The sequence below is a fragment of the Triturus cristatus genome, chromosome 3_1 (assembly GCF_964204655.1).
Source record: "Triturus cristatus chromosome 3_1, aTriCri1.1, whole genome shotgun sequence".
Lineage (NCBI taxonomy): Eukaryota > Metazoa > Chordata > Amphibia > Caudata > Salamandridae > Triturus > Triturus cristatus.
The window spans coordinates 490,158,877-490,172,352 of NC_140583.1; the positions used below are offsets into that span (position 1 = coordinate 490,158,877).

Genomic DNA, 13,476 nt, shown 5'->3' on the forward strand with positions numbered 1-13,476 from the left:
CGTGGCCTCGGCTACAAAGGGACTCAAAGGGCAATTGAGCTGATGGAGGGGTCTGGCATCGGAAAAACTGAAAATTCTGACATTAGCCACAGAGAGGGTGACATTGTTGGTGGCATGGTCTGATGGGGCAAGAAAGATCCAAGGAACATGCTGTGACTTTACTCTCCTTAAACCACTCAAGGGATAAGCCTGTTTTTTCGCCAAAAAGGCAGAGCCATCAAACAGCTTGTCCATCAGGGACACTTGGAGAATCCCCTAGATCTCATCCAGGGGTGGTGTCAAAGAGCCATTCCTCAACCTTAATAGTCATTGTGTTCAAGCAACAGCATAAAGTTTGCTGTATCTCAACTGTCTTCAAATTTTTGTGCATGGGACTCCAGAAGGTTGTCTGGAGGAGCCGGTAAAACTAGTGCCACTCGTCTCAAAGTGCATGGGAGTAAAGACCTAGAAGGCATCTCGTGTTCACTGACCTCCAGACAAGGCTCGTAGAGGAGAAGAAAAATGTTACTTAGCCTGTAAGCATCTGTTTGTGGCATGTAGGGCTGTAGATTCACATGCTGTGCATACTCCTGCCATCTATTGTTGGGCCTGGATGTGTGCAAGTTGCTTTTCTTCAAAGAAGACTTTTGAGTCACAAGGTCGAGTGACTTCTCCACTTGGTGATAATGCGAATGGGCATCAATTCCATTATAGATTGTTTTCACGCGGGTTAGGATGGAGTGTGAAACGAAGTGATAAGTAAAGAGATGTCCATGCATAAGAGGAAAAAGATATTATAAAATACTACAATGGTCAAAGGCCTCCGGGGAAGGGAGTGGACTTATCTGAATCTACGGCACTACATGTCATGAGCAGATGCTTACAGAGTAAGTAACCTTTTCTGTTCAAGTCATGTGTGGCTGTAGACACACATGCTGTGCATAGACTGTTAAGCAGTCCTCCCCAAAAGCACTGGCTAGTATGTGGGTGCTGCAGTGGTTTGGAAAAGTGAACGAAGAACTGTCTGACCAACGTTAGATTGTTGGTGGGCTAGAACATCCGCACAGTAGTGTTTTGTGAAAGTGTGTTGTGTAGACCAGGTAGCTACTTTGAATAGATCAGCTATTGGGAAGTTCCCCAGAAATGCCACAGAGGCTCATTTCTTTTCAGTAGAGTCTGCTTTAGAAGAAGTGGGTAGAACCTTTTTGGCTTTAGCAGAACAGGTCTGAATGCATTTAAATTATCCATCTAGAAATGCCCAACTTGGATATAGCCTTCCCTTAATGAGGTTGGGAGAAGGCCACAAAAAGTTGTTGTGTCCTTTGAAAAGTCCTAGTCTATCAATGTAGTACTTAAGGGCTCACTTTACATCCAAAGTATGGACAGCTCGTTCTGCAACTGAGCCTGGTTGTGGGAAAAAAACAGGTAGGTGGTCGATTGACTGATTAAGATGGAATTAAGACATTACCTTAGGAAGGAATTTGGGGTTGGTGTGGAGGGCAACCCTGTCCTTATGTATGTGTAAGAAAGGTTCTTCTAGAGTTAATGCTTGAAGGTCACTGGCACGCCTGAGTGAGGTAATAGCAATTAGAAATACCACCTTCCAAGAGATGATTTGAAGGGGCAAGTGTGAGGGGCTCAAATGGAGGGGCCATCAGTCGTGTAAGTACAATCTCAAGATTTTATGAGGGTGCTGGTGGAACATGGGAAGAAATTCCTGTTTTAAGATTTCCCATGAAGGCCTTAATAGCTGGTATTCTGAAGAGACAGTTGTGTTGACAATTCTGAAGATAGGCAGTTACTGTGGCAAGATGTTAGCGTATGGAGGTAAAGGTTAGGCTAGAAATTTGAAAATGAAGCAAGTAACAAACAATGTTCTGTACTGTTGCTTTGAAAGGGTCAATTTGCTTTGTGAGTCACAATATCAAACAAACTTTTTCCATTTGGCGGTGTAGTACGCACGGGTGGTAGGTCTGCGGGCTTACTTGAGAATGGTCATGCACTCAGGTGGAAGATTAAGGTATCCAAATTGTATGATCTCAAGAGCCAAATCGCAAGGTTGAGGGACCTGGGTGCCTGATTTCTCCATGGTTCTGCATGAGAAGGTCAGGACTATTGGGGAGCCTGTCGTGTGGGGCCAGATAAAGGTCGAGAAGAGTTGTGAACCACAGCTGGTAAGCCCATGTGGGAGCTACTAAGATGAGCATGAGGAATGTCTGCCGAAGCCTCCGAACCACACATGAAAAAAAGGGAGAGGAGAAAAAGCATAGGCAAATATCTCTGACCAATTCATCCATAGTGAATTGCCACAGGATTGTGTGTGTGTGGTAACCTAGAGGTGAAGTTTGGGCATTTGGCGTTGTCTGCGGTTGGGTACAAATCTATTTGAGGGATTCACCATTTGTGAAAGTAACAGAGGAGGAGTTGCGGGTGGGGTTCTCACTTGTTGAATTGTTGCTACATCCTGCTAAGAAGGACGGCAAAATCATTGTCCATACCTGTAAGTTATTCCACTAACAAATTAATGTTGTGGCGGAGAGTCCAATGCCAAATGGTTTGAGATAACTGAGACAGCTGTGGAAAGAGCGTCCCCCGTTGTTTCTGAAGGTAGTACATAGCCATCACTTTGTCTGTCCGGACAAGGACAACCTTGCCTATCAGGATAGGCAGGAGGGCTTTCAATGCTAGCTCAATAGATACAATCTCCAGGTAGTTCATGTGGAGATCCTGGAATTTGGTCTCACACAGACCCTGTACAGTCAGATCCTGCAAGTGTGTGCCCTACCCCGAGACTGAGGTGTTTCCTGTAACAAATGTCTATGGAACAGGGTTAAGGAAAGGCTGCACCTGTAACAAGCTGCTGGTGTTCCACCACTGCGGAGTGATGAGTGCGGTGGCCAATCAAACCAGATTGTCCCAATGACCCCTGTCTGAGGCCATGAGGTACTACGGCTACGCTGGGGCATGTGAGTTGCTGATGTGGCTGGAACATGGAAATTAGTGATTGAAAAGACTGAATCCTTGCAGAATTGGGATAGGCTAACCCTACCTCTATGTTGAGAATAGCCCCTAAGTAAGGCTGAATCTTTAGGGGTTGGAGATGGGATTTGGTGGTTTTGATGGTAAACCCTAATCAATGGAGTAGATCTATTGTGGCTTGAGTGTGTTTTTGGCACTGATGATGAGCTGCAGCTTGGATGAGCCAATCTTCTGGATATGGGAAAATGTGAACGTTCTGTTAGCGGAGAAGGGCGACTACCACTGCAAGGCATTTGGTGAATATCCGAGGTGCCTTAGTGACCCCAAGGGGAAGACTTTGAACTGACAGTGGTTTCCACCAACCACAAACCCGAGATATCGCTGATGAGACAGATGTATTGGAATGTGGAAGTAGGCATTCTTTAGGTCGAGCACAGTCAAAGTTGCACTGCTGGAGAAGCAGGATGATATCCTGAAGAGTTACCTTGTGAAAAAACTCTCACAGGATGTATTTGTTTAGAGGCCTGAGGTCCAGGATTGGCCTGAGGGACCGGTCTTTTTTCGGGTATGAGGAAGTATAGTGAGTACGCTCCTGTACCCTTTGAGAAGGACTTTGACCTCGTCTTTGAGCAGTGTTTGATGTTCTGCTGTGTTTGCGAGTTAGAATGGTTGGAGTCGTGGAAGTGAGCTCAAGACAGTAACCGCAGCACGCCTCATCCCGCAGCAGGGTGGGAAGGACCCAATGATGAAGCATGCCACCATGGGACATCTTGGTGGGTGAGGGTTATTTTAAGAAAACTTACTGTTTTCTTTGAGCTAAAAAGGTCACTGGGAAGATAACCAAACTCTAACACAGTGGGACTCCCCTTGTTTGTTTATATCTTCTAGCTCCTCTGTGACATCACGTGTTGATGGTCGCAAAGAGTCTTAAAGGAGCAGAAGGAACAGTAGGCATTGCAGTCAGCCTCGTTGAGGTCCGGTGACAGACACATTACAGAACTGATGTAGATTGGTCCGAGGGTATTTCGCATGGCAGCGAGGACAATAGCGAAAAGGCATCCCCAAAAGGTGATCCCCATCACAAGGCATGTTCTGCAGATTTTGCTGAACCTCCGGCTTAAAGCCAAAAATATGTAGCTATGCATGTCTGAGGAAGAGAACACTAGTATTCATCCCCCTAGCTGCAGTGTTAGCCCAGTCCAGGGCGCAGCGAATGGAAATATTAGAAATGAGCTTGCCCTCTGATAGTATTTCCTGGTCATGTTTCCTATGCTCCTCAGGGAGGTATTGAATAAGCTCCTCCATTTAGTTCCAGTGGGCATGGTCAAATCTTGCAAGGAGGCCCATGGAATTTGGCAATACGCCAGTGATTGGCTGATTATACTGTCCCCCTTTTCCCCGCCACATCTAAACAGTTCCTCTCTTTATCTGGTGGCGGGGCATTTCTTCTGGCCTGGGAGTTTCCTCAATTATGGGCAGTTGGAATAACTAGTGAATGAGGCGAGAGCGGACCAAGGATATATTGGGTTAGAAGGAGAGGACTTATATTTTTTTCCTCCCAAGGTGTTATAAGCCTAGCTCTGACAAAATCTAAAAAAAATTCAGGGGTGTGACCAAGCATGCCCTTGAGACCTTTGAGGCGTAAAGTCGAGGTGGTCCCCAGTAGAAAGCGGTGGGGGGGAAGCGAAAGCAAAGGTGGTGGAATGGGAGGTGGCGATGGTGGTGAAAGAGGTAAAGGGCTAGTAGCCTTATCAGCCTTCCTGCGCAGTTTAGCAGGAACTGGAGTGTCCAAAGTTGCTTGGAAGGATAGCTGGAGTTTAGAGGATGGAGCACAAGGTCCTGAAGGGGAGGCCAGGATGCGGCCTGTCTGAGGGCCAATGACCAGCTGCTTTTACCTTGAATCAAGCTGTTCCTGGAGCTTATGGAGGAAGGGTTTAACTGTTGTGCTTGTGGTTGGCACTGAAGTTTTCGATTCCAAAACTGCCTTTTGTTTCAGTGCTGATAGTCCATTGGGTGTCGAGGCAGATTAAGTCGATGCAGAGGGTTTACCGGGCGACGTACGAACCAGGAAATGGTGCAGTAGGGGTGACGGCCATCTTCGAAAGTTTGCGGTCCAACTCCGGCACACACAAGGACGCCAACAAGGAGCCACCTGTCATTTAACGGGTCAGTCTCCTACGGTAAGGTTGTCTATGTAGCCACCGGCAGGCAAAGTACATAGGGCAAGGGAGCAGATTTGATGACGTGAGTACGGCATAGCCGACCCCTTGACAATGGGCATTGTTCCCTTTTTTCCACCATTAAGCAGTTTCTCTCTACAATTATTTAATGAAAAAACATTTGCTTGACTTTTACCCCTTACAGTGTGTGACTACAAGCACCCCTCCCCCGCTAAGCTCATGGGGCCATATTAAAGACATCCAATAAGTAGGTTTTGCGACAGTATTTAACTCTTTCTTTGTATAGCTACCACGTTCATTTGTAAAATAGGATCAGTGTTTTATCATCATTACCGAATGCATTAACCAAGTCATATCTAATACGATGGACACAAGGTCATACAGTTGGAGAACCAAGACCTGTTTTTCTTCATCGTCATAGAAAAACAACTTTAGATTGTGTGATTTATGTTATATGTCTTGTACTGTCTTGTTGGTCAACTCTGAGAATCTTTTAAAGGGCAGCACAACACTATCAAAGCTAATGTTTAATATTATTCTAAAAATATATCACACTTTTTTTTCCACAATTGGTGGTGTTTTTTTAAATATAACTTTATTTGACATGTAAGCAGTAACTCTATGTCCTATCTTTCCAGGGCTTTACTATAACTAATACTGATTAGGTATCGTATTGCACCTATTTACACTTAATATTGATTAAGAAGACCTAGGTGGTGTTTCTTTTTTAAGAGCGGTACATGGGATCATTGTCATGGTCCTGAAGAAAAGCCTTGGGGTAATGGTTTGAAACGTGTCTACCATGAGACAAACACACACATAGACGTGTGTTTCTCCTTTCCCCATTTTTAATAATACAAGCTAAAGGATTGAGTAAATATTTAGTTTCTTTTCAGCCAGGTATTTTTTAACCCACTAATAGACCATCCCACTCTTATACCATAATTCACTTTATAGTCCACATCTTACAAATTGATACCACGTCTTCATTGGTCGCAGCACGCCTCATCCCGCAGCAGGGTGGGAAGGACCCAATGATGAAGCATGCCACCATGGGACATCTTGGTGGGTGAGGGTTATTTTAAGAAAACTTACTGTTTTCTTTGAGCTAAAAAGGTCACTGGGAAGATAACCAAACTCTAACACAGTGGAACTCCCCTTGGTTGTTTATATCTTCTAGCTCCTCAGCGACATCACGTGTTGATGGTCGCAAAGAGTCTTAAAGGAGCAGAAGGAACAGTAGGCGTTGCAGTCAGCCTCGTTGAGGTCCGGTGACAGACACATTACAGAACTGATGTAGATTGGTCCGAGGGTATTTCGCATGGCAGCGAGGACAATAGCGAAAAGGCATCCCATTCCATCACCATTGAGGCATGGTGGAGAGACTCGACGGAGACGAGAGTACGCCCCGACAGGGAAGGTCCAGGAGGAGCTGGGGTCGAAACAAACCTGTCTCAATTGAATTATTCGAACATCAACCCGCACAGGAAGAAGAGGAACGTGATCCAAGTACAATTCCGATGGAGGGAAGGTACCATGTGAACCGAAAAGAGCACCGTGACGGTGTCGAAACAGAGCATAGGAGCAAGCGTCAAACCCGATGGCGGAAAGAAAACTATCTAACAATGGAGTTGATGCCCATGCACATTATCACTCGGAGGAGAAGTCACTCTACCTCGTAATAGAGGCTATGTAGGGTCCTAACCTGGTTGAAGGACAAGTTACTTACCTTCAATAACGTCTTATCTGGTAGAGAGAGGATCAAGCCGCAAATTCCTTATCTTAGAATCCTCCCATACTGGATACGGAAATTGTTTCAGCAGTACCTCCACGCGTCTGTACAGGGAGTCAAGTCACTGCATAGCATCGTCGTCTCCGGAATGTGACATCAATGGAGTCCATATAAGCCCTCCCCCATGGCGCTTACATCAGTTTTTTATGACCATTTCTGCACCAACAACGTAGAGCCACATAGAGAAGCAGTCTCAGGAAACAGTGTGCCAAAAAGGGAAAGATCTTGTAACAACAAGTACAGATAGAAAGAACCACAGTAGAATGCACAGAGGGAATTTAGAAGACCACAGGGCCCTCAGTTCGCAGAGAAGGGAGGATGGGTTGGCTGATATGGAATCTACGGCTAGATCCTGTCTGTACCAGATAGGCATTACCTAAGGTAAGTAACTTGTCCATCTGATAGAGAAATCTAGCTGCAGATTCCTTATCTTAGAATCAGATACCCAAGCAATACCATCCTTGGAGGAGGGGCTGCAAACCAACCTCACTAAAGATAACCACATAGGAGAAGCCAGTCCAAAATATAGAAGGACCAGACTATCCGAAAAATTATTAGTAGTGAGCTAAGATGTTACCCAAAGGACTGATCTCCAAGAAGGACTATGGAAATCCCGTAGGGAATAGAAAGCAACAAGACCATGAGAAACAAAGTATAGAACCAGAAAGGCAGCTTCAAAAAGGGATGTAACCTACGATAGGGGGATACAAAGATACCAAGGACAAAAATCCATAGAGTTCAGGCTCAAAACCAATGGAAGGAGCATACACAGTGAGCTCAGCTGCAGTGAGAACATACAATAAATAAAGAGCACCCATCGATTGTCAAGAAAATTATCCTGAGAAACAGATTTCAAAAAGGGGCCTCCAATCAAAGAATGACAGAAAAGAGAAAACAATGATTACTGAAGAGCATCCCTAGAAAAACAAGAACGCTATAAAGAAACCACTCTTTCACTGAGAACTTTGATAGATATATAAGGCATCCTCCGAAATAATGTAACTGAGATGGAAGGAAACAAACAAGTGCAACCAAGAGGGTTGAACCAGGACACCAAGAAGATGTCGGTAAAACGCAGCGATGTACACCGTATAGAAGGCCAGATGACCATATGTGCAAACACACACATAGATATACCTGAAGTAAAAGACATCCACAAGAGATCCATTCAAGAGATAGACATATATACATTTATATTTGGATGTCTTGGCATGTATAAGTATAAATCTGCATATAAAAAAACATAGAAATTCCCATAGGCACACAAGTCATACAGGGTACAGCAAAAGTATATCCACTCCTCCGAAGGTAACCCCGACCTCCGCCAGTGAGCGGGAGGACGAAAAGTTGAGGAATGAGGAACATTCCAAGAACAGCGGTAACCAAGGAAGGAGAGAGAGAATACATCCTACCGTCATAAAAGAAGAGGTTACAACAATAACGGAGGTGGAGACAGATAGAAAAGCTGGGAAACAGCAACACAATGCCACAAAGAAGTTAGAAGTGGGGAAAACAAGGGCAACCATCCAAGAACCAACACCACCGACTGAGGAAGGATGCCAGCAGGCGGTAGCAGGAGAAGCAAACAGCATGTGGAAAGTCCACAATTAAAGAGAAGAAGAAGACCACCAGGGGAAACGAAACCTGGCAGAAACTAAGGGCAACAGATAGTTGATTATGGCAAACACATATTGTCCAACTTCTGGAAGCAGGAGAAACAGGTAATACATCTGACCAATTCTTCATGGAAACTTGAGGAAAAATAGAATATGCCTTAAAAAAAGTAATGAAATGCCCCCACCAAGAAGGGGGGTAAATGGAACCTCTCCCATAAAAAAGGGGACACCACGAAGGTGGGAGTGGAGAGAGAAAGATGGAGTTAAAGAAAGGGAAACCCATCCTCCTGTGAAAGAAGGATACCAGACAAGGATCCAAACCATCAAGGGGACCAGTGTCCCAGGTGAAGAGAACTGAAAGAACAGCTGACACAACAGCTACCCCATGATGCATTGGCAGATATGTATAAACCCCCCACACCTCAGCTGGAGGCAATGGCAGCGGCTGCACCGCAAGTGGGTAGGTAGAACACAGAAGGGGTAAAAACACATACAAGAACACCAGACTGCTGAAGGTAAACAGCACAAGGAGCACAATCAAGTAGAAAGAGGCCTACACAAGAAAGCAGTGCCCAGGCGCAATGTGAAACAATATACCAAAAAGATTCTGACTCCACAAGGGCATAGGGAGGTGGAGTTGTCCGCTAGGAGTCCCTGACCTGTTTATCTGGGCAAACGCATACTTTTTTAAAAACAACAGAGCTGCGAAAGGGCAGCTTTAACAATCGCACATTAAATAAAGCTGACTTTTGTGATTCAGAGGTGTTTCCTTTATGACTTGAGCCATACTGACTCTTGGGAATTGAAGTAGGGTCCTGAGGGTGCAGTTAAGGCCAGAGTGAATACAAGTCGGGGAATCTGGCCCAGGGTCACCACAAGCACAATGAGAAGATATGTTCCAGAATGAATATATCAGAGATAACAAAAGTACCACATTAAGGCCACATCATTCTTAGCTTCGTTTGAGAGGACCTTATGCACAACCTACAATGTTCATGTTAAGCATAGAAAAATGTGAACTGTGGAAGTGAATTCCCAGATTCTAAGATTCACATAATTAGGATCTGCATACATAACCGGAGTACAATACTGATGAAATCCTGCCAATGAACTGCATTGTTAATATGTCTAAATTTAAGAATAGGTGTGGGAAAGGGGACTCATTCAGTGGATAACTACAAACACACAATTTTGAGGGGTTATACACACATATTTTGAAGTTCCTTTCGCTCCTGTACAATATTTGCATAAATATACTACTGAAAAAGAGAAAAGTTCATTTTTAAGGTGGAAAATGGAAAGAACATACATTTCTCTTGGAGCCTAAGAGAAAGTTACTTTACAAGCAAAACAAATAAATATATACAACTGCACTTTTCCACAAGGTATACTTGACTGGATTGTTTGTGCCCTTTAAACTATCCTAGCTTTACCAGTTATGCCATTCAGATTAACAAAATAAGCTCACACCTTTGCAAAAGCTGCTGCGGTCATTTGCACCCGGCCCTCGTCTGAGGCGTAAATCTTCAGGTCATGCCGGTAGGTGCTGTGCAGTCGCAGCAATCCACATCCTGGAAAACCAGCATAGTCACCTAAAAACAAAATGGAGTTTAAGATCACATCTCAACCCAGATGACCAGTATAGGTAGTGCCTCTAGAACAACCCTCTAAACAGGACATAAAATGTAAAATGGCAGACTATAAATGAGCTTCCAGACTAACACGGAAATAATTCTAGGAACACATCGGGGTGCCAGAGCTAACAAAGCAGACACACAATTTGACGTGGGTACACATAACACATCATAGTTTCTTAAAACGAGGTCATTAAACAAACTGTTACAACACAGTGCCAGTTGTGATATAAAGACAAAGGCCATGCTCTCATGGGCATCCATTGCATACACAGAAGAGACTATGGCAAAGACCGTCATAATGAGTTTACCCTTGTGTTTGTTTCCATTGTTCTGTTTTTCAGCCAAATATCTTGATTATGACTTAAGATTTGGATGTAGCTGCAGTCTTCATATTCTACTACAAAACCAAAGGCTCATAGTATGTGTCTCATATTGTTACTACTAACTTGGCAGAAGAAAAATTTTAAAAAAGTGAGGGAGGTATGATAAAACTACATGAATTTGCTAAATGCTTTAGTAGTGTTACATCAGAGTCTGATGCTGAGGCTGTTTACTCCCGCACTTGACATCTTGGGGGCCATGGTCACGGACAGCTCATGGAAAACTGTTGACGTATTTTGAAGATTCTTGGTTTTCAGTTGTTAACAGTTAACAAGCTGTGACGTGGCTTGTCAGAGGCCTGGAGCTGTCTTATAGATATGCGTAAGACTAAACAAGTGTATGAAGAAGAGCACAGATAATGTGCAGGTGCTGTGCCTGATGACGCCACTGATGACACTTATTACATAATCACTGACCCGAACACAGTAAATGAGTCAAAGTGAATCCATTAGACTCAAGAAGGCCAACTTGCATGAGTGTGCATCATTTGTACAAGCTGATTTTACAAACTATGACAGAGAGGGGAAACTGTCCAGGCTGGGGGTGAGAAGAAGACATATCTTTGTGATGCAAACATGATGCTTTCAGTTGAAGGTCACATGAGGTTCCCACAACTAAATCCAAATAAATGCAACAGTGTGAGACCCCGTCAAAACAATCATGTGCAGTGGTCAAAGGTTCTTGTTCAGTGAATTGTTCAAAGAAATATCCAGGTTATGGGGACACCGGCATAAGCTTCTGTAATGGTGTTCCCACCAAAGATATTTGCCAAGGCCGATGAGGTAGAGGCGAAGAGTCTGGCTGAGCATTTAGAGGCTTCTTCTACTAATGGCAGGACTACAGTAGATATAGTACTTTCATCATGACTGCAGTCATTGGAAAAAGGACTATGACTGGTGAGGAACATAGAACTGCTGAAGGAAACACCACTGCCGACAACCAATACAAAGACAATCCTCATCTGTTCCTCCTTGGTGGGGGATGAGGAAGGATAATACTGTCTGGGGACAAATGGTGTGATACTCTTAAAATGTATGGATGTTGCTGAGAGTTTCCAATTGGAATTCTAGTTCTCTTTCCCCATACACTTTTTCTAAGAAGAGTAAACTCTTGTGGACAAAGAGGAGAGCCATCTGAACATGAGGGTAGCAATTATGAAAACTATGAATAATACAGGCTTAGTAAAAACACAGAAAGCTCAATGGCAGCCTGCAGGGAGGAGCAGTACATGCTGAACTCCAGGCCTTACTTTATGCTCTCAGCCCAGGTCTGGTTAATAATCATCATTCAGTGGTATGGCAATACGTTACAACTCTGCCCAGGAGAGAGGAATTCTGATCTCACGGCTGGCCAGCAAATGGCAAGATCAAGCATAGTATAAGACAAATGCACTTGATCCATCATCAGAAAGAGACCAGAACTCTGGTAGTACTGAATCATAGACCCTGGGAAGGGGAACAAGAAAGGACATTTTTAACCTATGAGGGAAGACAGAACTTGGATATAGGCCTCTCAACAAATGCCCAACCTCATGCTGAGAATCTGATTCTATGACAAAGACCCAGCAAACTCCTACCTCTGGAAACAGACATCACTATAGCAACACAAACTGGAGCCCTTACTAAAGATAACCTGAAAGCCTGTCAAGCAGCTCTGAAAATGGATCTTGAGACAAAGAAAGAACAATATAGCCAAACGCATGGCATATATCATTAAAGACATTGACGAGATCAAATCTGACCTGCAAAACCTGAAGCAGAGACTGGAATCAACAGAGAAAGGGCAGCTTGCACTACTTCCACCTGCTTCCTGAAATCTGAGACTAAGAGGCTGATGGCAAATGTGAGGACTTAAAGAACAGATCCTGTCCAGAAAATATACTCATCAGAAATCTGAAGGACAAAACAGAAGCTGATGATATGCTGGACTTTGTGACTGAGCTCGTTAGAGGTATTCTGTAAGAGATAGAGGAATTTTTGTATAGGTAGAAAACTGACCAACAAAATAGGTGGATGACAAGCAAGTAAGATCGGCTGCTCAAGAGTAACTATGGTGAAATTATCCAGCTTTCCCCTCAAGGAGAGAGTCATGACTGTAGCTCACCCACATAAATCTAACTCTTTCTGTGACAGTGGAGTCTCTCTGTATTAAGATCTGGCAGCAGCGTCCTTACTACAGCACAGAGATTTTAGGGAGGTGGTAAAGAAACTCAGCAAGCATCACATTCAAAATAATTGGGTGTTCCCTGAGGGTTTGCAATTTAAATGGAAAGGCAGGACTAGAATAATATCCACACTATGTGAGGGGAGAGTCCAACCTAAACTTCAAGGCAGAGCGAACAATGCATCCAAACTGGAGAGCAGATCATCTTTGGAGAAGCAGAGGTTCACGCATCTCAGGCTCAGAAGGACAGCCCGAATAAAGAAATTAAGAACTCCAACAGACTACGGCAGATGACTGTTGTCCCATATGGACCTAGTAGTTAGAAACATATAGAAAGGGTGGAGTAGAGGGCTGACAGTAGTGTTGTGGTGACTGCATTCATTTCTGCAAAAGGTAAGGGCCCAATATTGGGTAATATTGGCCTGATGAAATAAATGGACATTCAGAGGGGAGTAGGCAATTCAGGTGAGGATACTCACTGAAGGAGAATTCATGGAATAGTCCATGGTATACTGGGATGCAAAAAGCGACCTAGTCCATGGTAAGCCTGTGGACTTGAGGTCCCATATGGTTCTATTATTTTTTGGTTTATAGGTCTAAGGGGGAGTTGGTTGGAGAGAGGTCGAGCAGAACATTGATTTGGACATATAACATAAGAGCTCTCCGGCCAACATCCTGCAAGGCAATTGATCTTGCAGCATATATCCCAATTATAAATTACTCTCCCACCCCCAAACACTCACCGATTT

At 44.0% G+C, this 13,476-nt stretch overlaps 1 protein-coding gene across 17 annotated transcripts in view; it reads right to left on the reverse strand.

The window, feature by feature from the left end:
- The window catches only part of PPIP5K1 (diphosphoinositol pentakisphosphate kinase 1), a 1,768,598-nt gene that overhangs the window by 610,119 nt on the left and 1,145,003 nt on the right, over positions 1-13,476 (reverse strand). For all 17 annotated transcript variants that reach the window (XM_085644342.1, XM_085644333.1, XM_085644343.1 and 14 more), the window contains one exon: positions 10,017-10,138. In XM_085644342.1, the coding sequence (XP_085500468.1) occupies positions 10,017-10,138 (122 nt within the window). The remainder of the gene's footprint in view (positions 1-10,016; positions 10,139-13,476) is intronic.